General features: G+C 46.7%; 1 protein-coding gene across 1 annotated transcript in view; it reads right to left on the bottom strand.

The window, feature by feature from the left end:
• Positions 1-26,405, bottom strand: part of e2f1 (E2F transcription factor 1) — a 69,480-nt gene that overhangs the window by 34,360 nt on the left and 8,715 nt on the right. Inside the window, exons 2-3 of the mRNA XM_059978787.1 lie at positions 11,686-11,776; positions 422-641 (exon numbers count right to left, since the gene is read on the bottom strand). Coding sequence (XP_059834770.1) covers positions 422-641; positions 11,686-11,776 — 311 coding nt within the window. The remainder of the gene's footprint in view (positions 1-421; positions 642-11,685; positions 11,777-26,405) is intronic.

Genomic DNA, 26,405 nt, shown 5'->3' with positions numbered 1-26,405 from the left:
CCAGCATTTTGTGCGTGTTGTTGTGTGAGTGTGTGTGTGTTGCTTTGGATTTCCAGCATACTTACTTTAGCATATTGGTTGCTAGTCCTTACTCGTGTTCAGATGTTCATTGATTCTATTGTATTTCTTTGTTCTACAGTGAATGCCTGCAAGACGATGAATGTACTTTGATAATAAATTTAGTTTGAAATTTTATGCTCTGTCAATCAAGGAGAAATTAAGGAGGGTCAGGGATCAGCAGGGGTTCCCACAAACAAACAAACCAACCGAAACATACAGGAGAGACGGATGAACTGGCTGTCAAACAGGGAACAGCCTGGTGGGCTGTACCCAGGAACAAGGGGCCGAACAGCCCACCAGTGATTCAGCTGCTCTAACAAAAGGAGCAGCAATCCAGCTCAGTACCGGCTATAACACTTACAGCCACTGAATGTGGTTCTTAGATTTCTTGGTGATGAGTTTGATGCCCTCCAGCACGTTGGTGATGTCGTAGATCCTGCGCTTCTGCACTTCGAGGACCTGCGCTGCCCAGTTCAGGTCCAGCACGCCGTCGGGAGACTGCCCCAGCAACTGGATGAAGCGCTTGGTGATCAGGCTGAGGGAGGTGTCGTACCGCGTCTTCTCCACTGGCGACTTCAGGCCTGACAGGGAGAGGACATGCATAGAATTACCAAAACAGACATCCAGCTCCACAGCAACCTCCTCCTCACTTCACCAAACCCATCAGCCATTCCTCCATCTCTCACTCACTGGTGTTAAAGAACACAGAGCACAGTACAGACCTTTGGCCCTTGACGTTGTGCTGATCTGATAACTTCATGACTACGCTCAACAATCGGCAATTACATGGAGCCTTTTACGATCTCTGGATGTCTCAAAGAACTTTACAGCTAATCAGCTACTTTTAAAGGGTAGTCATTGCCATAACGTAGAAGTATTCTAGTTTGAGATGGCACTGGGGAGGGCAAGCGACAAAGCAAGAGATACGACTAAATACTTTATTATTAACACCTTTCCTGTGGGGGAAAAAAACTCGTGGTAATAAATCACCACAAAAAACGAAGAGGCGAGACTGAGGGTCAAGGCGTGCAAGTCGAATGCAAAGTCGGAGCGAGGTGGGGGCATGTCTGAAGAGAAGTATTCAGAGCGAGGCCAAGACATAGTCAAGATGGAGTCAGGGCACGTGAGGTGGAGAGAAGTCAGAGGGGACAGGTTTTGGGGCCAATCTTGATTAATCTAAACTCCAGGCCAATTTGCAAATACCATAAGACATCGAAGCAGAATTGGGCCATTTGGCCCATCGTCTGATCTGCCATTTAATCCTTTTGGCCGCATGTCAACCCCATTCCCCAGCCTCTCCACCCCCCCCCCCATAACCTATAAATCTCTGCCTTAAATACACCCAGCGACCTGGCCTCCACAGCTGCCTGTGGTAACAAATTCCACAAATTCACCACCCTCTGGCTAAAGAAATTTCTCTGCATCTCTGTTTTAAATGGACACCCCTCTATGCCAAGGTTGTGCCCACTTGTCCTACACTCCCCCACCATGGGAAACATCTTTTCCATAGCTACTCTGTCTAGGCCTTTCAGCGTTCGAAAGTTTCAATGAAAAACGTTGACTTCCCTTGTCAGCCACTGTTGTACTATTCTGCCATTTGAGTATTTACTTTTGGAATACATCTTTCCTGCACCTTCCTCATTTTTCCCAGAAACTTGTGCCATTGCAGCTCTGTTGTCATCCCTGCCAGCAGCTCCTTCCAATTTACTTTGGCCAATTCCCATCTCATACCACTGTAATTTCTTTTTCTCTACCAGATGATGTCAGGAAGTTTGGATACAGGCTGGAGAGTGGTGACAGGGGTCCAGAGCTTATTGACACAACAGGGACCAAGTCTTAGAGCAAGCAACGACCCGAAATTAGGACGATATAAGTGCTGGGCTGGATGGTTTGAAAAGGCAGGGTGTCAGGACCGGAGGCGAGGGCCAGGTCGGTTCTGTCGCTGCTCTGTGACATTTACTCCGCTCTCCTTGGCGCAGAGGCTGAGGCCTGCTCTGGGCTTCGAGCCTATGGACTCAGAATGTGGTAGCTTGCTTTTACTGTTTGCGCGACCTGTTCTCTTTTCCTCTCTCGCTGGGCATTCAGTGTTTTTTGGTCCTTTTTTTATTTTGGATTTCTTGTTTTGTGGCTGCCTGTAAGCAGACAAATGTCAGGGTTGTGTACTGCATAGGTGACCCTCTCACCAGAACCCATATCCCAGCTTAGCCTGTCAGCCAATTCTGCTAACAGTCACAAGACTCAGCGGTCACAATATACATCCAGAGTCTGTATGATTTGGGGTTCAACCAAACAGGAACGTTGGAAATTCCAATGAAAGAAACCTCAATTTGAGCAAATGTTGTGTAAATACTGCACATACACAATTATCAGTTGGCACGAAATAACACATTGTACACCACATAAAATTATAAAGAAAGTATATTTACTGATTTCAGCTTTATCAAACAGTTAATAGTTAAAAAAATAAAAGGGCCCAATACAATTAAGCCAGTCTAAATGTGCACATAAACAGACGAGATGTCAGGGCTAAGTTTTTTTTACTCAGAGAGTGGTGAGTGTGTGGAATGGGCTGCTGGTGATGGTGATGGAGGTGGATATAATAGGGTCTTGGATAGGTACATGGAGCTTAGAAAAATAGAGGGCTACGGGTGACCCAAGGTAATTTCTAAAGTAGGTACATGTTCGGCACAGTATTGTGGGCCACAGGGCCTGTATTGTGCTGTAGGTTTTCTACGTTTCTATAAACGTTGGAGCTCATTTCTGTAGCTGCTTTACTCACGACACTATATCCTCATTACCATCCACAGCCAGGACTTCCCCACCCCTCCCCCCCCCCCCATGGACTTTGCGTCACAAAGCACTCCTTGCATTAATGTCTTCCCTTCAGATTGGATCCTCCAGGTGTCTTCTCCGATCCTCTCGCCATCTCCCCTGATCCTGTCCTCTCCACATCTCCCGCCAATAGACCACAAACCCGACTGCTGTCTGTCAGAAATTTCATTCCACCCAACTCTCTCTAGAACCTCCTCTCCATCCCGCCATCCTGAGTGGCGGACAGCATTTCCAAGTTGGACAACATGGTTCCTTATCTTTAGCTGAAGGCAAAACACTCTTACCAGCAGGACACACTACTTTTACAGAAGCTTGCTAAACTAAAATACCTCACAGAACAGCAGCAGAAATCTTAACCAGGGCATTACACTCTCGCCCCACCAAAAACAGTCATGTTCTCATGACTTTGGAACTTATTAAACCATATTAGTAACATGGTATTCAAATGAAGTTCAGGATGTGGAAACCATAGAAAGGGAGCAGAGGAGATTTACAAGGATGTTGCCTGGATTGGGGAGCATGCCTTATGAGAATAGGTTGAGTGAACTCAGCCTTTTCTCCTTGGAGCGACGGAGGATGAGAGGTGACCTGATAGAGGTGTATAAGATGATGATGGGCATTCATCGTGTGGATAGTCAGAGGCTTTTTCCCGGGGCTGAAATGGTTGCCACAAGAGGACACAGATTTAAGGTGCTGGGGAGTAGATACAGAGGAGATGTCAGGGGTAATTTTTTTACTCAGAGAATGATGAGTATGTGGAATGGGCTGCCAGCAACGGTGGTGGAGGCAGATATGATATTTTGAGAGACTTTTAGATAGATACACGGAGCTTAGAAAAATAAGAGGGCCACGGGTAATTTCTAAGGTAGGGACATGTTCGGCACAACTTTGTGGGCCGAAGGGCCTGCATTGCGCTGTAAGTTTTCTGCTTCTATTTCAGGAACCGCAATCCCTCCAGTCCATTTATAAACGGAAGTGATATATCTCACCATTGGGATGGATGCTACAATCTGTTTCCCCAGTACGTCACACGCCAGCCTAACTGGGGGCTTCCTGACTCTGAGACCCCCTTATCTCATCGCCAGCTTCTTCAGCCTCAGACACTTGTTGTGACTGTTCCAGTTTACCTGGGGATGCCTTCCAATCTATTACTCACACCATCCGGCAGCTTAGCTCCCCAGCTTCATCCCGAATTATATTGTTTCACCCCCCCCCCCCGGCACTATTTATTATCATGTCTGCCTGTCCACTGGTAGCCCCCTCCTCGTCGCATCCAAGTCATGGCTGAGAGATTCAGAATTGTCAATCAATTCTTGGGGAGTTTCCAAACTCTCATCCCCTGAGACCATGCAGAAGACATTGGTTGGTCCCTCGTCAGGTGTTTCCACGGAAACCAGACTGGCAGCAGGTATCCGCTTTGTCCTTCTAGTTCTCCTCTAGTTTCCGTGTCAGACTCTAGTTTAACATGTACTTCCTGCCCTAGGTAGAAGCTGATTCCAGTGGAGAATTTTGACAGGGCCATTCCCATCCTCTGGCTCCACCCCGGAAAACTGGCAAATTTGGCATTTGGCTCTCCACGACGCAAAGCATAGACACCAAGTGGTCAACCAACCTATGTTTCCCTGGTAGCCCCAAATTTCTTATTAAAACAATATCTCCAGGCATCAGTTGAGGGAACCTAATCTGTTGATCTTATCACTTCGTTTCCTTGGTTTTACTTGGTAGCAGAAACTGCTGCTAGCTCATAAGCTTTTTGCCTATCAGACACATACATGAGGTACGTCATCAGCTGCAAGTCTTCACCGCCGGCTCCAAAACAGAGATCCACAGGTAACAACACACACAAAATGCTGGTGGAACACAGCAGGCCAGGCAGCATCTATAGGGAGAAGCACTGTCGACGTTTCAGGCCGAGACCCTTCGTCAGGACTAACCGAACGGAAGGATAGTAAGAGATTTGAAAGTAGTGGAGGGAGGGGGAAATGCGAAATAATAGAAGACCGGAGGGAGTGGGATGAAGCTAAGAGATGGAAAGGTGATTGGTGAAAGTGATACAGAGCTGGAGAAGGGAAAGGATCATGGGACGGGAGGCCTCAGGAGAAAGAAAGGGGGAGGGGAGCACCAGAGGGAGATGGAGAACAGGCAAACAACTAAATATGTCAGGGATGGGGTAAGAAAGGGAGGAGGGGCATTAACAGAAGTTAGAGAAGTCAATGTTCATGCCATCAGGTTGGAGGCTACCCAGCCGGTATATAAGGTGTTGTTCCTCCAACCTGAGTTTGGATTCATTTTGACAAAAGAGGAGGCCATGGATAGACATATCAGAATGGGAATGGGACGTGGAATTAAAATGTGTGGCCACTGGGAGATCCTGCTTTTTCTGGCGGACCGAGCGTAGGTGTTCAGCGAAACGGTCTCCCAGTCTGCGTCGGGTCTCACCAATATATAAAAGGCCACACCGGGAGCACCGGACGCAGTATATCACATCAGCCGACTCACAGGTGAAGTGTCGCCTCACCTGGAAGGACTGTCTGGGGCCCTGAATGGTAGTGAGGGAGGAAGTGTAAGGGCAGGTGTAGCACTTGTTCCGCTTACAAGGATAAGTGCCAGGAGGGAGATCAGTGGGAAGGGATGGGGGGAACGAGTGGACAAGGGAGTCACGTAGGGAGCGATCCCTACGGAAAGCAGAAAGGGGTGGGGGGAGGCAAAAATGTGTTTGGTAGAGGGATCCTGTTGGAGGTGGCGGAAGTTACGGAGAATTATACGTTGGACCTGGAGGCTGGTGGGGTGGTAGGTAAGGACAAGGGGAACTCTATCCTGAGTGGGGTGGCGGGCAGATGGGGTGAGTGCAGATGTGCGGGAAATGGGAGAGATGCGTTTGAGAGCAGAGTTGATGGTGGACGAAAGGAAGCCCCTTTGTTTAAAAAAGGAAGTCATCTCCTTCGTCCTGGAATGAAAAGCCTCATCCTGAGAGCAGATGCGGCGGAGACGGAGGAATTGTGAGAAGGGGATAGCCTTTCTGCATGAGACAGGGTGGGAAGCGGAATAGTCCAGGTAGCTGTGAGAGTCTGTAGGCTTATAGTAGATATCAGTAGATAGGCCGTCTCCAGAGATGGAGACAGAAAGATCAAGAAAGGGGAGGGAGGTGTCGGAAATGGACCAGGTAAATTTGAGGGCAGGGTGAAAGTTGGAGGCAAAGTTAATGAAGCCTCCAGGTCCAACATATAATTCTCTGTAACTTCCGCCACCTCCAACGGGATCCCACTACCAAACACATTTTTGCCCCCCCCTTTCTGCTTTCCGTAGGGATCGCTCCCTACGCGACTCCCTTGTCCACTCGTCCCCTCTATCCCTTCCCACCGATCTCCCTCCTGGTACTTAACCTTGTAAGCGGAACAAGTGCTACACCTGCCCTTACACTTCCTCCCTCACCACCATTCAGGGTCCCAGACAGACCTTCCAGGTGAGGCGACACTTCACCTGTGAGTCGGCTGGTGTGGTATACTGCATCTGGTGCTCTCGGTGTGGCCTTTTATATATTGGTGATACCCAACACAGACTGGGAGACCGTTTCGCTGAACACCTACACTCGGTCCGCCAGAAAAAGCAGGATCTCCCAGTGGCCACACATTTTACTTCCACGTCCCATTCCCATTCTGATATGTCTATCCATGGCCTCCTCTACTGTCAAGATGAAGCCACACTCAGGTTGGAGGAACAACACCTTATATACCGGCTGGGTAGCCTCCAACCTGATGGCATGAACATTGACTTCTCTAACTTCCATTAATGCCCCTTCTCCCCTTCTTACCCCATCCCTGACATATTTAATTGTTTGATTTTTTTCTCTCTCTGCCCATCACTCTGCCTGTTCTCCATCTCCCTCTGGTGCTCCCCTCCCCCTTTGTTTCTCCCTAGGCCTCCCATCCCATGATCCTTTCCCTTCTCCAGCTCTGTATCACTTTCGTCAATCACCTTTCCAGCTCTTAGCTTCACCCCACCCCCTCCGGTCTTCTCCTATCATTTCGCATTTCCCCTCCCTCCCACTACTTCCAAATCTCTTACTATCTTTCCTCTCAGTTAGTCCTGACGAAGGGTCTCGGCCCGAAACGTCGACAGCGCTTCTCCCTATAGATGCTGCCTGACCTGCTGTGTTCTACCAGCATTTTGTGAGTGTTGTTTGAATTTCCAGCATCTGCAGATTTCTTCGTGTTTGATCCACAGCTAATCTTGTTTCGCACATAGTATGGTGAGTATCCAGTAGCTTAATTCCGTGTACAGTTGTAGCGGTGTACCAAATGCCCAATATGCTGACTCCACATGTTCATTTAGTTGTTCCAAGTATCGCTAGCAACGTCCAGTTGAACTCTTAGGTTGAGGATAATATGGTGAGGTCCTTGACCTCCAAGCACTCTCAGTAACTCGTATGAACCGACTCTCAAAATCCCTTCCCCAATCACTGTATATCCTTCTTGGGGGACCATAATGAACAAAATACTTCTCCCATTGCACTTCGGCAACAAGAGGAAATACATAGATACTAAATCAAGTGGCCCCGCTCTCTGTAAATGAGATAATGGAACAAATCTTGTACGCAACATCTTCCTCCAAATGCATCGGATGCACGACTGACAGTACTCTTCAACCTCAGGCTTCATTCGGGACCAATACATCTGATCTTGGATCAATCCATAGGTCTTGTCAAACCCCAAATGACCCAAGCCATCATGAACCGACCTTAGTACAATCCTCTGGTACCTCTCAGGCAAAACCAACTGGGAACGCCGAGGTCTGTCTGGAGGAGACGTGATCATGTATAAAACTTTTTTGTTCAGCTCCAGTGTGTCCCATTCCCTCATCAGTATGGGGTATGGTAGGGTGTTGAGTCTTCTCAACTTGGGTCGCAAACCCTTTGACAACAGATGACCAAATGGCACCTGTACAAGAGTCGTTTTACTGGGCTGCAGGACTCAAGGCAGGGAACTGCTTCATATCCAGAGCAGTCAAGCTGCAATATGGTCAAGCTGGGTTTGTAAAGCCCAGGTACGAAGTATCATGGAGTTTGCCTGCTTCTCATGGATGAATGCCTCACAGAGTGTCCTCAGCCAGCTTGACTCCATTCAAAGAAAGGCTCTCAGGATTACAGGTGTAGATGAAGCCACAGCCGGTGAGAAGCTAGTCATCAGTAGCTTACACCACAGACGACAGGTTGCTGCAGCTACTGTGCTGTACAAAATGCATACCAGCCGCAGCCCTGCAGACCTTCGCGAGATCATGAGAGACGGCACACCACACATCAAGGTTATCTACGCCTGACGCGAGAACCTCCACGCTGGATAGAAGCTTCCTTCACTGTGCTGTCAGAATCTAGAACAGCCTTCCAGATGCTGTGGTTGGAAACATCTGCGATGATGGGGTCCGAGCCTTCAAGAGTCGAGTGAACAAACACCGATCGTCTCTGGGAGGGAAGTCACGTGCTTCTTCATAAGCCATCATGAAGGGGACCAGGATGGCAATGCTTGGTTGTCGGCAGGTGGGGTTAATACCTGACTTTCAAGAGCACTTGTGAGTTATGTTCTGGCTGGACTTCGTCCTTAAACTGCTGGAGATCAGTGCGGAAAGAACAGGTGCTGTTTTCTCCCGGTAGGGATTAGTTTTTAGTTCCAAGTGCTCCTGCCATGTTTTGTCACCCTGTAACCTTATCCTTCGATGTCTCTGAATTATGGAGGACAGCGTGTGTATAAATGTCTCTCTCCAGCAGACTTCATCATGATCATCATGACTCCAGTATTTCTACTATTTTTTTAAAATTGTACATATGATTTTTTTGCGTTCTATCATTGAGCAGCAGTGAACCATCTGATTGGCCTATCAGAGTTCTCTTTAGGAACTAGTTGACTCGATCAGCATTTCTGATTTGGCTATTGTTTACGATTGCACTTAAATAAAAAATATATATGCTTGTGGAATGGCAGGACTAGAAGCTCTCAGATGATCCACAGCTCTATCAGCCATAACCATGCCTCTGATTTCCCCACTGCGGAAAACTGGAACTTTGCTTTAACACCAGAGGCAGGAACGTCCTCTCATTCTCCGTCCATTTCTGGTACCTCGTGCAAAGGTCGGGTCAACACATCTGTGTCTGTGTTCCTACTTCCCGGCCGAAATCCGAAGCAGACACCGCCAACCGGAGCCGACTGGTGGCGCCCAACTTCGCCATGGTCAGAATACAGGGCAGTGGATTGTTGTCGGGCCTCACCTTGAACTTGGCAACATATAGTCACTTAGCATCCACCACAGCCCGTTTCAGTGCCAGAAATTCCAATTTGTGCATAGGGTAGTTTTGTTCGGAGGATAACAGGCACCAGTTGATGAAGGGAACAGGTTTCAATCCTTTACCTTGGTCCTGATATAGGACACCACCTAAGGTCCTCAAGCTTGGCGTCAGTATGCAGTACATAAGGCAATTGGGGCTTTAGTCAGCAATTCTTCTAGTAGTTGAAAGGCCTCCTCACATTTTGCATCCCACCTTTACCCAAAAGGCTCAGATAAATTTAACCTCCTTCTCTTTCATTCATGGCAGGGTGGCGGGGGTAACCACATAGAAGCTGATTCAGAGAGTGGCTGACTCGGGAGTAGTCCTTCACAAATCTCCGGTAGTACCCACAAAATCCAAGGAATGAACGTAGGAGACTCACATTCTTGGGCCTTGGCCATTTGGTCACCTCCTCTATCTTGCACAGATCCAGAGCTACTCCGTCCTGTGAGACCACGCGTCCACCGTAGTTAGCTGACGTCTTACAGAACTGGCTTTTGTCCAGTGACGGTTTTAACCCTTCAGCTTTCAGGTGATCCAACACCTTCAGTAGCCTCGTTTCATGCTCCTCCAGCGCTGACCATGAGATCATTCAGGTACACCAGCACTTCAGGCAGGTTCATGTCCCCAATAGTCTTCTCCATGACATGTTGGAAAGTAGCTGGTGCTCCTTAAATGCCCTGGGGCATTCTTTCAACTGAAAGAATTCAAGTGGACATACAATTGCCATCTTCTCTTTACCAGCTTCACTGATAATACCCACTCTTTAGTTCCAACACACAAAACCTTTTTGCTCCACTTGGGCAGGCGGGAGCATCCTCCACTTGTGGAACAGTATACCGGTCGGGGATTGTATGTCAGTTCAGTAAACACACTTGTATCTTCCCATTCTTCCTTCTCACCACCACTGTGGGTAATGCATAGGGACTCCTCGACTCAGTGACAATCCCAGCTTCCTTCAGCTTCAGCCAATGCTGTTGAACATCTCCCACCTCCACCTGCGCCAACAGTCAAGATCTTCCTCTGCCACTCAGACAGTGTGGCAAGTACTCTTGGAGCAACCCACGTCGAACTTGTCAGTAGAAAAGTCACCGTCTGGGAAAGGGCACCGAAGCATTCGGGCTCTCACGACCAGACTATGTAACAATTTCTTCCCCCAAGCTAGCAGACTCCTTGATACCCAGAGCCTGGACTGACACCTTACTGCCCTATTGTCTTGTTTATTATTTATTGTAATGGATGAGCTGTTTTGTGCACTTTATGCAGTCCTGGGTAGGTCTGTAGTCTAGTGTAGTTTTTTTCTGTGTTTTTTTTTATGTAGTTCAGTCTAGTTTTTGTGCTGTGTCATGTAACACCATGGTCCTGATAAAACAATGTCTCATTTTGATTGTGTACTGTACAAGCAGTTATGGTCGAAATGACAATAAAAAGTGACTTGACTTATTTGTAGATAACCTCTTCAAATCTCAGCATCCATAATAACCACAATGAGAAGTGCCTTAATCACCTTCCCCAACACTAGTTTAACCACTGGCTTAAACACACAAACTGCTTAAACAATCCTAAAACAGCATCCAAAACCCCCACAAGAGTACCCCTCCCACCAGCATAGCTCGTCAGTTAACTTTGTCAAGAGCCACATGACTCAGTGAGAGCAAGTCTCCTTTCTAAACAATACACATCTAGGGTCGGTGGGTTTGGGGTTCAATCAAACAGGAACATTGGAAGTTCCAATTAAAGCAACCACAACTTTAGCGAATGCTGTGTAAATGCTGCCCATACACAATTATCGGTCACCAAGAAATAATACACTGCATAAAATTATAAAGAAGGTATATTTACCAGTTTCAGCTTTATCAGTTAATAGGAAAAAGAAAATAAAAGGGATCATTACAGTTTAGGAGTGCACATAAACGTTGGAGCTCACTTCTGTAACAGCTGGGTGTACCGCTTTACATATGGCACTGAATTCTCATTACCAATCACAGGTGGAACTTCCCTTCGTGGACTTTGTGTAGCGAAGAACTCCTCGTATTAAGGTCTTCCGTTCGGATGGGTCCTCCAGGTGTCTTCCCTGATCCTCTCCTCTCCGCAACTCCAGCACTAACCCAACAGAAATCTCTAGAACCTTCTCTCAATCTCACCCTGACTGGCTGACACAACATTCCTAAGTTGGACAACATAGCCCCTTATCTTTAGATGAAACCAGAACACTCACCAGCAGGACACACTGCTTTTACAGAAAACTGCTGAATTGAAATACCTCACAGCATAGCAGTAGAAATCTTAACCAGAGCATTACATACATATACTTTGATAATAAATATAATTTGAACTTTATAATAGCCAAATTGCATACATCAAGCCCCAGTTGCACACACAAAATGCCGAAGGAATTCAGCAGATCAGGAGGGGAATAAAGTCAACAATTCAAGCTGACCCTTCGTCAGACAAGTTGCTTACAGATCACAGCATACCTCTACCAGAAGTCTTGCCCTTCCCTTTCACCGCATCCACCTCCACGGCTAGATATTGATGATCACTCTCTAGATCCAGCTTCCTTTTCACCTGCGAGACATAAGAAACCACGTGACAGTCCACTCACACATGGAATAAGCTACGGAGAAAAACCAGTTCCTGCTGACACAACCAGCCTCCCCCGAATGTCTCCCCTCATCCATATTTAAACCTGACTGTCCATTCCTTGCCCACACTACCCTTGAACCTTCAGCCACTCCCTGTGGCACTTCAAGGTCAATGTTCTCTCCTCCAAGCGATTCCCTACTGATGGGATGATGGGAAAAATGCAGGTTGAGGGCTATTTCCAATTCCTCTTGGCTAAGTGGACATAGATGGAGAGGTATGGAGGGCTAAGATCCAGATGTGGCTTGATGGGACTAGGCAGAATAACAATTCGGCATGGGAGACAATTCCTCCAAGAGGACCACAACTTTGTCATAGGGTTTTGGAGGCTCATGTGCTCAATGACCCAGGGAGCAATGTTGGCTGGAGTCAGGGCTTTATGCTTTGTCTCTTGGTAGGGTCACCCAGGCCAAACAGGTCAAACGGTAGAGGATATACTAAGAAAGGTCCACTAATCCTCCAGGTTCAGGGGTTCAGCTCAGGGCTAACAACCCCGACTGGTAAAACAAAATTGTCACAGAAACAGCAATGAAAAATCCTTCTACATCTGAGTACAACGGTATTCCTAAGCCTCCACCTGCGACTTGCGTGACTTTCAGTACTGAAAATTGAGAGGAAGCTACTGACACAATGAAGGAAACTGTGAACGCCACCAGAGATGGGAGGACCATCAATGCTACCCTAAGCACCAGCAGTGTAACAAGCAGCAAGTAAGTGGAGTAGACTGTCCAAAGAGGCTAAATCTGTGTCGCAGTGCTCTGAACTCTAAGACTATGCTTGTGTATGAGGGAAGGGTTAGATCGATCTCGGAGTAGGTTAAAAAATTAGCACAACATCATGGGTCGACTTTTTCTATATTCTATTGCCTGTACTGAGAAAATTTACATCTCCAGCACATGAATTATAGGGACAGGTTGAACAAGTACTTCTTCATTCCATGCAGCATAGGAGAATGAGTGGAGAGTTGATAGCGGCATACAAAATTATAAGGGGTATAGACAGGGTAAAGGCAAGCAAACCTTTTGCAGAAGTTGGGTGAGATTTGAGCTAGAGGTCATAGGTTAAGGGTGAAAGGTGAAGTGTGATGGTGAAAGAGTAGTGCAAGTGCGGAATAAGCAGCCAGCGGAAGTGAGGGACGTGGCTTCGATTGCAACATTTAAGAAGAGTTTGGACAAGTGCATGGATGGGAGGGGTGTGGTGAACTATGGTCCAGGTGTGGCTCAACAGGGCAAAGCAGAATAACACTTTGCAATGGACTAGATGGGCCAAAGGGTCTGTTTCTGTGCTGTGGTGCCCTGTGACTCTGTCTCAACATCCCATCCCTCTTCATTTTGATCAAAGAAGCCACTCCCCCTTCTGCTTTCAGATGAGGACAGTAAATGGGTTTCTGGCTCTGCCATGTCACTTCCGAGAGGTATTAATCAGAGGGCAAAAACACGGTGGAATTAAACAGTCGAAGTGAGAAGCCCAGATGAGATCACCTAGCGCCCGCACTGCCGAATTAGCGGAAATTAGTTTGAAATATAATCCCCCACAGCACCCAATACTGAAGAGCACTGGATTCCAATCTAGTATCAGCTCACATGAAGGGAAAAGGAGGACGAGCTAGTGTCTAAACTTTTAATTTTAGTGCAACGTCTTGAGACGTGGATCAAGGAAGAGAATTTGGAACAAGACCACTCTGTTGCTCTCCTCATAAAAACCTGCCCAACTGGCTGCGTATTGGGACGATATCCTTTGATTTAAGACTGCCAGCATGTGTTGGATTTTGCTCTGGAAGGAGCTTGTGCAGATGTTTCCTTTATGTATCTTTTCATGCCACCATGCTCGACAACTGCTCCTCGCGTGCTGGACCTTGCTGGGGGCATGAGGGGCAGCTGGCCACTGCAGTCTCCATTCATTCACTTTCCCCAAGCTGCGTGCCTTTCTACCACAGCTGAACACTGCGTACATCATTTACAGCACCTTGTGCAACATTGGAGAGGTACGTGGATGGGAGGGGTATGGAGGGCTATGGTCTAAGTCTGGGTGTAGGGCACACTTGCCTTTATTGGTCATTGCATTGAGTTCGATAGCCAGGAAGTTGTGTTTCAGGATTATAAAACTCAGGTTAAGCCATACTTAGAGAACTGCCTTCAATTCTGGGCACTCCATTACAAGGAGAATGAGGAGGCTTTGGAAGGGATGCAGCGGTTCATCAGGATGCTGCCTAGTTTGGAGGACATGCGCTAATGATCAACGGTTAGACAAACTGGGGTTGTTCCCTCAAGAGTAGTCGGGGCACAGCGGACTTAGCGCAAGGGTAACAAAATGATGGGCACACACAGACAGCCACTATCCTTTGCCCCAGGGCAGAACTGACTAGTGCTAGAGGACATGGTTTTAAGGTGGGAGGGAGGGAACATTCAAAGGAGATGGGTGGGGCAAGTTTTACTTTCAGGGTGGTGGAGGTCTGGATTGCACTGTCAAGAGGCAGATACCATAAGAGACTCTTAGTTAAAAGACTCATGACCACCTACACCAGGAAGGTATATAGTCAATGTGCAGGGTGGAGAGATCAGATTAACTGGTTTCATTACTACTGCACAACATTGTGGGCTGAAGGACCTGTCCTGTGCCACGTACCCAAAACACTGGAGGAACTCAGCAAGTCAGGCAGCACTTATGGAGGGGAATTTTGACCCGAAACGACCGTCTATTCTCCTCCACGGATAAGACCGTAATACATAGGAGCAGAATTAGGCCATCTGGCCCATCTCATCATGGCCACACCAATTTACCTCTCAGCCCCAATCTCCTACCGTCTGCCCGTATCCCTTCATGCCCTGACCAATCCAGAATCTATCAATCTCTGCCTTAAGTATACATAAAGACTTGGCCTCCACAGCTGCCTGTGACAAAGAATTCCAGATTCATCAACATCTGGCTAAAGAAATTCCTCCTCATCTCCGTTCTAAAGAGACACCCCTCTATACTGAAGCCATGTCCTCTGGTCTTGAACTCTCACATCACAGGAAGCATTCTCCCCACATCCACTCTATCAAGGCCTTTCACCATTTGATAGGTTTCAATGAGGTCACCCCTCATTCTTCTGAATTCTAATTCATACAGGCCTAAAGCCATCAAGCACTCTTCATATGACAAGCCATGCAATCCTGGAATTATTTTTGTCAACCTCCTTTGGAGCCTCTCCATTGTCAGCACATCCTTTCTAAGATGAGGGGCCCAAACTGCTCACAATCCTCCAGGTGAGGCCTCAGCAGAGCTTTGTAAAGTCTCAACATTACATCCTTGTTTTTATATTCTAGTCCTCTCGAAATGAATGCTAACATCATATTTGCCTTCTTTACCACCGACTCAACCTGCAAATTAACCTTTAGGGAATTCTGCACATGAACACCCAAATCCCTTTGCAATTCAGATATTTCTACTTTCACTCTATTTAGAAAATAGTCAACCCTTTCATTTCTTCTACCAAAGTGCATGATCATACACTTCCCGACACTATTTCATCTGCCACTTCTTTGCCCATTCTCCTAATCTGTCCTAATAAGTCCTTCTGTAGCCTCCCTATTTCCTCACAACTTCCTGCCCCTCCACCTTTCTTCATATCATCTGCCAACTTTGCAACAAGACCATCAATTCAATCATCCCAATCATAGTGTCAACACCGACTCCTGTGGAACACCACTAGTCACTGGCAGCCAGTCAGGAAAAGCTCCCTTTATCCCCACTATTTGCCTCCTGCCCATCAGCCACTGCTTTATCCGTGCTAGAATCTCACCTGTAAAACTATGGGCTAAGCAGCCTCATGTACAACACCTTGTCAAAGGCCTTCTGAAAATCCAAGCTCACCACATCTACCGATTCACTATCCTGCTTGTTATTTCTTCAAAGAATTCCAACAGATTTGTCAAGCAAGATTTTTCCTTGAGTAAACCATGTTGAATCTCGCCCACAGAAACTCTTGTCCATTCCCCTAATGAACCAATCCCCTTTCACTATGGCATTCCTCTTCTTCCCCCTTCCCTTCTGAGTCTCAGAGGCAGCCTCAGTGCCAGTGACTTTCCTCTGTTAGGTCATTTCCACCCCCCCAACCCCCCGACAGTACCCAAAGTGTTGTTGTTGCCTGTTGCAAAGTGTATGCCTGTTGTTGAGGCCACAGGGGTACTCTTTTAACCCCTTTTCCCTTCCTGACTGTCACTCAGTTTCCCGAGTCCTCCACCTTGGGTGTAACGACCTTTCTGTATGTCCTATCTCTCACCCCTCAGCCTCCCGAATGATCCAGAGTTCATCCAGTTCCAGCTCCAACTCCTCGACGCGGTTTGTTAGAAGCTGCAGATGGGTACACTTCTCGCAGTTGTAGTGGTCAGGGCTACAGGAGGACTTCCTGCCTTCTCACATTCCACGTGGGGAAATTGCACTACCCTGCCCGGCATCTCCGCCTAGGTCTACGGATAAGGAAAAAAGGAGCTTTTCTTTGCTTTGCTTCTCTGACTGATCACCACTCTGTGCAAAAAAAGAACAGGAAATCTGTCTACCTACCGGAAAGATATCAAAAAGTATTGAGTTCAGGAGTCAGGACGTTTTGCTGAAGTTGGCAAGACATTGCTAAGGCCTAAGTTGGAATATCCTGAGCAGTTCTGATCACCTACTTACAAGAAAGAGACCCAGGAGATTGAAGGAATGCAGAGGGAATTTACAAGGATGTTGCTGGGACTACAGGGCAAGGTTGAATAGGTTAGGACTTTATTCCCCAGAGCTGAAGAGAATGAGAGATTTGATAGAGGTATACGCAAGCAGGTTTTTTCCACTGCAGTTAGAATGAAAGGTCATGGGTTAAGGGTGAAAGATGAGATGTTTTAGGGAAACCTGAGGGGAAATTTCTTCACAGAGGGTGGTGCAAGTGTGAAACCAGCCCTCAGTGAAAGTGACGGATGCGGGTTCGACTGCAACATTTAAACCACAAGACACAGGAACAGAATTAGGCCATTCATCCCACTGAGTCTGCTCCCCCATTTCACTGCCGATTCATTGCCTGTCTGCCCCGTTCTCCCTGGAAGCATTGGCATCTTGACCAATCAAGATCCTATCAACCTCCTCCTCAAATATACCCATTGAAGTTTGGATAAGTACATGGATGGGAGAGGTATGGAGGCTACGGCACAGCTGCACGTTTATGGGACAGGACAGGCATGGACTAGATGGGCCGAAGAGATCTGGCAACTCTATAAAAACCTGCTCTCCACGTTTCCTCCAAAGTTCCACACTCTCACCAAACGAATGCACACCCTCTTGTACTTGACATTTCTAGGCCGGGAGAGAAAGATTTTGACTGTCCTCTCTTATCTGTGCCTCAGGCATGGGCTTAAACAGCAACAGGAATCAAACATGGCCTTCTGGTTCGGTCCTGGCCTGCATACTTTTCAAAGTCAGCCACTGCAAATCACAGGAACATTCTGAAAGCTGTTCTATAAAGCCTCACATTACTCCGTTCTAAAACACGATTGCCCACTTCTCCAGAAGAAATAAGTCACCAAGACTTCAAGGTGGAGGTGTTGCTGTCCAGGGACTTAAGACATGGGCTCAGGCCTCTGAAATAGGCCTTTGCATTTAGCAGAACTCTGAGACTAATGAATAGGAGAGAGGAAGGCCACTTTCAAATGCAAAACCTCCAGCAGTTTAAAAAGCTTTGGGCAACTAACCAAAGTTTCCTTTTAAATTCACTAAGTGCGCAACATTGTATGAGGCAAGGCATGCTGTGCCACTAAAACTAGGACTGTGATCACTGCCACTGTAGCCCAGGCACACCACAGGGGGAGCAGAGAGGGAGACGATGCATTTTCCTTGGGGATCCTGGCCCGGATCACCATTCCTGTTACAACTGAAGGACTTTTGTTCACCCTCCCTGCCTGGCAGGCAATTACGTTTTAGAGCAGCTCAGCCCCTGGGAAAGCACTTGTGTGATGAGCTCCCTGTTTCACAGAGATGTAACTCTGAGGCTTGGGTCAGACCACATATGGAATATCGTGATCAGCTCTGGGCCCTATATCTACGAAGGGATGCGCTGGCATCGAGGGAGTCCAGAGGAGGTTCACGAAAGGTTTAACACATGAGGAGTATTTGACGGCGCTGGCTCTGTACTCGCTGGAATTTTGAAGAATGAGGGGGAATCTCAATCCTTTTGAAAGGCCTAGGTAGAGTGGATATGCAGATGACGTTCGTTCCCAGTTGTCCAAGAGTCTAGGGCCATAAGGAATGGATTCAGAATACAAGGACATCCCTTCAGACTGGAGATGAGGAGGAATTTCTTTAGCCAGAGGGTAGTGAGTCTGTGGAATTCATTGCCACAGACAGCGGCGAAGGCCAAATCATTGGGTATATTTAAAGCAGAGATTGAGAAGTTCTTGATTAGTAAGGGTGTCAAAGTTTATGGGGAGAAGGCAGGAGAATGGGCTGAGAGGGATAATAAATCAGCCATGATGGAAGGGTGGAGCAGACTCGATGGGCTGAACAGCCTAACTCTGCTCTTCTGTCTAATGGTCACAGGTTTACCCAGCATGCCTCACATCCCTCCTGCTGTCCCAGGTTCTGAGGCTTTCAGAGCAAGGCATGCAATGCAACAACAACCACGTGTTTCCATAACGCCTCCGGACGTACGCATGGCAATACAAACACAAAGAAATACACACCCACAGAAATGCATGCACACACACATCCGTACACTTAACTCAAGAGTCTACGTGTGGGCATGTTCTACGGGACACGTATATGGTCTCCAGGATCACGTGTACACACGCAGGCATGGTCTACAGGACACACACACTACAGGGGACACACTCAGAGTCATGGAAGAATACAACAGGCTTACAGGCCCCTCTGCCCATTGAGTCCATGCCAACCAGTGCCCAACAAGTGAGTCCCAACTTCCTGCGTTCAGAACGCATCCCTCCACGTACCTACGCGAGTCCTCTGAGAGAAGCACTACCTTGTTGATGGCGAGAGGCATAGATTGAGTGGACAGCCACAGACTTTTCCCCAGAGCAGAAATGGCTAACACAATGGGTGATTGGAGGAAAGTATAGGGGGGGGGGCATCAAAGGCAGGTTTTTACAGAGAAGGTGGTGGGGGTATGGAAAACTGCTCAAAGGGTGGTGGGAGGGGCAAATACATCAGAGACTCTTAGATAGAAAGATGGACAATGGAAAAGTGGAGGACTTTGTAGGAGGGAAGAGTTAGATTGATCTTGCAGTAGGTTAAAAGTTTGGCAGAACGTGATGGGCCAATTGGCCTGCAGTGTGCTGATCTTTGTTCTAGTCCTGGCAACATCCTCGTAAAACTTCTCTGCATTCTTTGCAGTTAAACACAACTCTCCAATGAAAAGTGACCAAAACTATACACAGTTTTTGAAATACAGCCTTACAAATGAACACTACAGCTGCAGCATAATGTCCCAATTCCTACACTCAGTGCCCTAACTGACAGAGGGCAACACACTAAACTGTTTTGGCACCACCATTTTCAACAAACTGCACCCCCAAGTCTCTCTGCTTCATTGCTGTTGCCTTAGCATTCACAATATAAATCTTGATTCAGTCTGACCTTCCAAAATGCATCACCTCACACTTAACTGCATTGAAATCCAGCTGCCGCACCTCAGCCAACTTAACGACTGATCCCTAACCCTTACCCTAGGTAATTTCTAAAGTAAGGACATGGTTGGCACAGCTTTGTGGGCCGAAGGGCCTGTATTGTGCTGTAGGTTTTCTATGTTTCTATCTACAGGGATACAAATGCATAGAGTCCTGTTCCGCAGGAGGTACACACAGACTGTCATGGTTTACAGGAGGGAGATGGGGAGGGGAGACAGACATAGTCATTGCCTACAGCGGATACACACACACACAGAGTCATGATCTAAAGGAGATACATACACACACAAAGTCATGATCTACAGGAGATGCACACACACAGCCATGATTAAAACAGGATACACACGCACAGCTGCGATTAAAAGGAGATACACACACTCAGTCATGATCTACAGGACACACACACACTGACACACACAGTCATGATCTTCAGGGGTTACACACACACACACACACAGCACCATACAGGAGATGCACATACACAGTCATGGCCTACAAGGGATAAACACAGTCATAATCTACAGCAGATACACACAGTCATGATCTACAATGGACACACACACACACAATCATGATCTGCAGGAGAGAGAGAGACACACACACACACACATACAACAGTTATGATCTACAGGGACACACACACACACACGGTCACGATCTACAGGTGATGCAGACACACTATCATGATCTACAAGGGATGCACACAAACACACAGTCATGATCTACATGGGATATACACACACACAGTCATGAGCAACAGAAAATACACAAGCAGTCATGACCTACAGGGGATACACACACACAGTCATGACCTACAGGTGGCACACACATAACCATTATCTACAGGAGATACACACACACAGTCATACTCTACAGGAGACACTCACAGAGTCATGATCTACAGGAAATACACACGAACACAGTCATGATCACAAGATAGTCACAAACAGTAGGGGATACACACACACAATCATGATCTACAGGAGACACAGTCATAGTCAAGTTCTGGAGGAGATACACATACAAACATTCATGGCCTACAGTGGACACACACACACACACACACAGTGATGATCTACAGGAGATACACACACAAACATTCATGGCCTACAGTGGACACACACACACACACAGTGATGATCTACAGGAGATACACACAGTCATAATCTAGAGGAGATACATACACATTCATGATCTACAAGGGATATGGACACAATCATTATCTACAGAAGACATAAATACACAGTCATAATCTACAGGAGAAAAACACAAGAGTCATGAACTACAGGGGATACACATGAACACAGTCATGATCTACATGAGATAGAGACATTATCTACAGGAGATATGTACACATAGTCATAATCTACAGGGGATAGAGACACAGTCATGATCCACAGGAGACAAAGAGTCATGATCTACAAGAGACACACACACACAATGATGATCTAGAGGAGACATACACACACACAGTCATAATCTACAGACACACAATGATGATCTACAGCAGATACACACACACAATCCTGATCTACAGGAGATACATTCACACAGTCATAATCTACAGGACACTGAGACACACAGTCGTGATATACAGGAGCTACATACACAATGATCTACAGGAGATACACACACCGTCATAATCTACAGTGGACACACACACACACACACACACAGAGTCATGATCCACAGGAGACACACACACAGTGTTAATCTACAGAAGATACACGCAGTCATGGTCTACAGGAAACACATACACAGGGTCACGATCTACAGGTGATGCAGACACACTATCATGATCTACAAGGGATGCAGACAAACACGCAGTCATGATCTACATGGGATATACACACACACAGAAACATGATCTACAGGAGGTACACACACACACAGTCATAATCTACAGGGGATAAACGCACACAATTATGATCTACATGTGATACACACAAAATCATTATCTATAAGAGACACACAGTCATGCTCTCTACAGGAGAGACAAACACACACACAGAGTGATGATCTACCGGAGGTACGCAGAAACACAATCATGATCTACAGAGGATACACATACAATCATTATCTGCAGGAGAAACACACACAGTCACGATCTACAAGAGATTCACTCATGCAATCATGATCTACAGGAGATAGACACACACACACACACAAATAAACACAATCATGATCTAGAAGGGATACACATATAGTCATACAGGGCATACAGACACACAGTTGAGAGCTACATGATATACACACACAGTCATGATCTACAGGAAACACACACAGTCATTATCTGCAGGGATACACACATACACACAGTGATTATCTAGAGGAGATGCACACAAATACAGTCGTGATCTACAAGGGGTATGGACACAATCATTATCTACAGGAGATATACACACACACAGTCATAATCTACAGGAGATACAACCACACAGTCATGACCTACAGGAGACACACATACAATCATCTGCAGGAGATACACACACAGTCATGAACTACAGGAGATACACACACAGACATGATTTACAGATACACACAGAGTCATAATCTACAGGAGATATGTACACATAGTCATGAACTACAGGAGATACACATACAATCATTATCTGCAGGAGATACACACAGTCATGAACTACAGGAGATATGTACACATAGTCATGATCTACAGGCAATACACACAGTGCCATGATCTACAGGTGATACACACACTGTGTCATGATATATAAAGATACCCAGACAGTCATGATCTGCAGGACACACAGTTATGAACTACAAGACACACACACACACACACAATTTACAGATATACAGACAGTTTTGATCTATAGAATATACACACGCACCAGCCATTATCTACAGGAGATGCATGAAGTTATGATCTACAGGATGCATACACGGCTAGATATTGATGATCACTCTCTAGATCCAGCTTCCTTTTCACCTGCGAGACATAAGAAACCACGTGACAGTCCACTCACACATGGAATAAGCTACGGAGAAAAACCAGTTCCTGCTGACACAACCAGCCTCCCCCGAATGTCTCCCCTCATCCATATTTAAACCTGACTGTCCATTCCTTGCCCACACTACCCTTGAACCTTCAGCCACTCCCTGTGGCACTTCAAGGTCAATGTTCTCTCCTCCAAGCGATTCCCTACTGATGGGATGATGGGAAAAATGCAGGTTGAGGGCTATTTCCAATTCCTCTTGGCTAAGTGGACATAGATGGAGAGGTATGGAGGGCTAAGATCCAGATGTGGCTTGATGGGACTAGGCAGAATAACAATTCGGCATGGGAGACAATTCCTCCAAGAGGACCACAACTTTGTCATAGGGTTTTGGAGGCTCATGTGCTCAATGACCCAGGGAGCAATGTTGGCTGGAGTCAGGGCTTTATGCTTTGTCTCTTGGTAGGGTCACCCAGGCCAAACAGGTCAAACGGTAGAGGATATACTAAGAAAGGTCCACTAATCCTCCAGGTTCAGGGGTTCAGCTCAGGGCTAACAACCCCGACTGGTAAAACAAAATTGTCACAGAAACAGCAATGAAAAATCCTTCTACATCTGAGTACAACGGTATTCCTAAGCCTCCACCTGCGACTTGCGTGACTTTCAGTACTGAAAATTGAGAGGAAGCTACTGACACAATGAAGGAAACTGTGAACGCCACCAGAGATGGGAGGACCATCAATGCTACCCTAAGCACCAGCAGTGTAACAAGCAGCAAGTAAGTGGAGTAGACTGTCCAAAGAGGCTAAATCTGTGTCGCAGTGCTCTGAACTCTAAGACTATGCTTGTGTATGAGGGAAGGGTTAGATCGATCTCGGAGTAGGTTAAAAAATTAGCACAACATCATGGGTCGACTTTTTCTATATTCTATTGCCTGTACTGAGAAAATTTACATCTCCAGCACATGAATTATAGGGACAGGTTGAACAAGTACTTCTTCATTCCATGCAGCATAGGAGAATGAGTGGAGAGTTGATAGCGGCATACAAAATTATAAGGGGTATAGACAGGGTAAAGGCAAGCAAACCTTTTGCAGAAGTTGGGTGAGATTTGAGCTAGAGGTCATAGGTTAAGGGTGAAAGGTGAAGTGTGATGGTGAAAGAGTAGTGCAAGTGCGGAATAAGCAGCCAGCGGAAGTGAGGGACGTGGCTTCGATTGCAACATTTAAGAAGAGTTTGGACAAGTGCATGGATGGGAGGGGTGTGGTGAACTATGGTCCAGGTGTGGCTCAACAGGGCAAAGCAGAATAACACTTTGCAATGGACTAGATGGGCCAAAGGGTCTGTTTCTGTGCTGTGGTGCCCTGTGACTCTGTCTCAACATCCCATCCCTCTTCATTTTGATCAAAGAAGCCACTCCCCCTTCTGCTTTCAGATGAGGACAGTAAATGGGTTTCTGGCTCTGCCATGTCACTTCCGAGAGGTATTAATCAGAGGGCAAAAACACGGTGGAATTAAACAGTCGAAGTGAGAAGCCCAGATGAGATCACCTAGCGCCCGCACTGCCGAATTAGCGGAAATTAGTTTGAAATATAATCCCCCACAGCACCCAATACTGAAGAGCACTGGATTCCAATCTAGTATCAGCTCACATGAAGGGAAAAGGAGGACGAGCTAGTGTCTAAACTTTTAATTTTAGTGCAACGTCTTGAGACGTGGATCAAGGAAGAGAATTTGGAACAAGACCACTCTGTTGCTCTCCTCATAAAAACCTGCCCAACTGGCTGCGTATTGGGACGATATCCTTTGATTTAAGACTGCCAGCATGTGTTGGATTTTGCTCTGGAAGGAGCTTGTGCAGATGTTTCCTTTATGTATCTTTTCATGCCACCATGCTCGACAACTGCTCCTCGCGTGCTGGACCTTGCTGGGGGCATGAGGGGCAGCTGGCCACTGCAGTCTCCATTCATTCACTTTCCCCAAGCTGCGTGCCTTTCTACCACAGCTGAACACTGCGTACATCATTTACAGCACCTTGTGCAACATTGGAGAGGTACGTGGATGGGAGGGGTATGGAGGGCTATGGTCTAAGTCTGGGTGTAGGGCACACTTGCCTTTATTGGTCATTGCATTGAGTTCGATAGCCAGGAAGTTGTGTTTCAGGATTATAAAACTCAGGTTAAGCCATACTTAGAGAACTGCCTTCAATTCTGGGCACTCCATTACAAGGAGAATGAGGAGGCTTTGGAAGGGATGCAGCGGTTCATCAGGATGCTGCCTAGTTTGGAGGACATGCGCTAATGATCAACGGTTAGACAAACTGGGGTTGTTCCCTCAAGAGTAGTCGGGGCACAGCGGACTTAGCGCAAGGGTAACAAAATGATGGGCACACACAGACAGCCACTATCCTTTGCCCCAGGGCAGAACTGACTAGTGCTAGAGGACATGGTTTTAAGGTGGGAGGGAGGGAACATTCAAAGGAGATGGGTGGGGCAAGTTTTACTTTCAGGGTGGTGGAGGTCTGGATTGCACTGTCAAGAGGCAGATACCATAAGAGACTCTTAGTTAAAAGACTCATGACCACCTACACCAGGAAGGTATATAGTCAATGTGCAGGGTGGAGAGATCAGATTAACTGGTTTCATTACTACTGCACAACATTGTGGGCTGAAGGACCTGTCCTGTGCCACGTACCCAAAACACTGGAGGAACTCAGCAAGTCAGGCAGCACTTATGGAGGGGAATTTTGACCCGAAACGACCGTCTATTCTCCTCCACGGATAAGACCGTAATACATAGGAGCAGAATTAGGCCATCTGGCCCATCTCATCATGGCCACACCAATTTACCTCTCAGCCCCAATCTCCTACCGTCTGCCCGTATCCCTTCATGCCCTGACCAATCCAGAATCTATCAATCTCTGCCTTAAGTATACATAAAGACTTGGCCTCCACAGCTGCCTGTGACAAAGAATTCCAGATTCATCAACATCTGGCTAAAGAAATTCCTCCTCATCTCCGTTCTAAAGAGACACCCCTCTATACTGAAGCCATGTCCTCTGGTCTTGAACTCTCACATCACAGGAAGCATTCTCCCCACATCCACTCTATCAAGGCCTTTCACCATTTGATAGGTTTCAATGAGGTCACCCCTCATTCTTCTGAATTCTAATTCATACAGGCCTAAAGCCATCAAGCACTCTTCATATGACAAGCCATGCAATCCTGGAATTATTTTTGTCAACCTCCTTTGGAGCCTCTCCATTGTCAGCACATCCTTTCTAAGATGAGGGGCCCAAACTGCTCACAATCCTCCAGGTGAGGCCTCAGCAGAGCTTTGTAAAGTCTCAACATTACATCCTTGTTTTTATATTCTAGTCCTCTCGAAATGAATGCTAACATCATATTTGCCTTCTTTACCACCGACTCAACCTGCAAATTAACCTTTAGGGAATTCTGCACATGAACACCCAAATCCCTTTGCAATTCAGATATTTCTACTTTCACTCTATTTAGAAAATAGTCAACCCTTTCATTTCTTCTACCAAAGTGCATGATCATACACTTCCCGACACTATTTCATCTGCCACTTCTTTGCCCATTCTCCTAATCTGTCCTAATAAGTCCTTCTGTAGCCTCCCTATTTCCTCACAACTTCCTGCCCCTCCACCTTTCTTCATATCATCTGCCAACTTTGCAACAAGACCATCAATTCAATCATCCCAATCATAGTGTCAACACCGACTCCTGTGGAACACCACTAGTCACTGGCAGCCAGTCAGGAAAAGCTCCCTTTATCCCCACTATTTGCCTCCTGCCCATCAGCCACTGCTTTATCCGTGCTAGAATCTCACCTGTAAAACTATGGGCTAAGCAGCCTCATGTACAACACCTTGTCAAAGGCCTTCTGAAAATCCAAGCTCACCACATCTACCGATTCACTATCCTGC

The sequence above is a fragment of the Hypanus sabinus genome, chromosome 9 (genome assembly GCF_030144855.1).
Source record: "Hypanus sabinus isolate sHypSab1 chromosome 9, sHypSab1.hap1, whole genome shotgun sequence".
Taxonomy (NCBI): Eukaryota; Metazoa; Chordata; class Chondrichthyes; order Myliobatiformes; family Dasyatidae; genus Hypanus; species Hypanus sabinus.
Note: the sequence above shows the minus strand (reverse complement) of the source record. Positions and strands in the feature narration are given on the sequence as shown.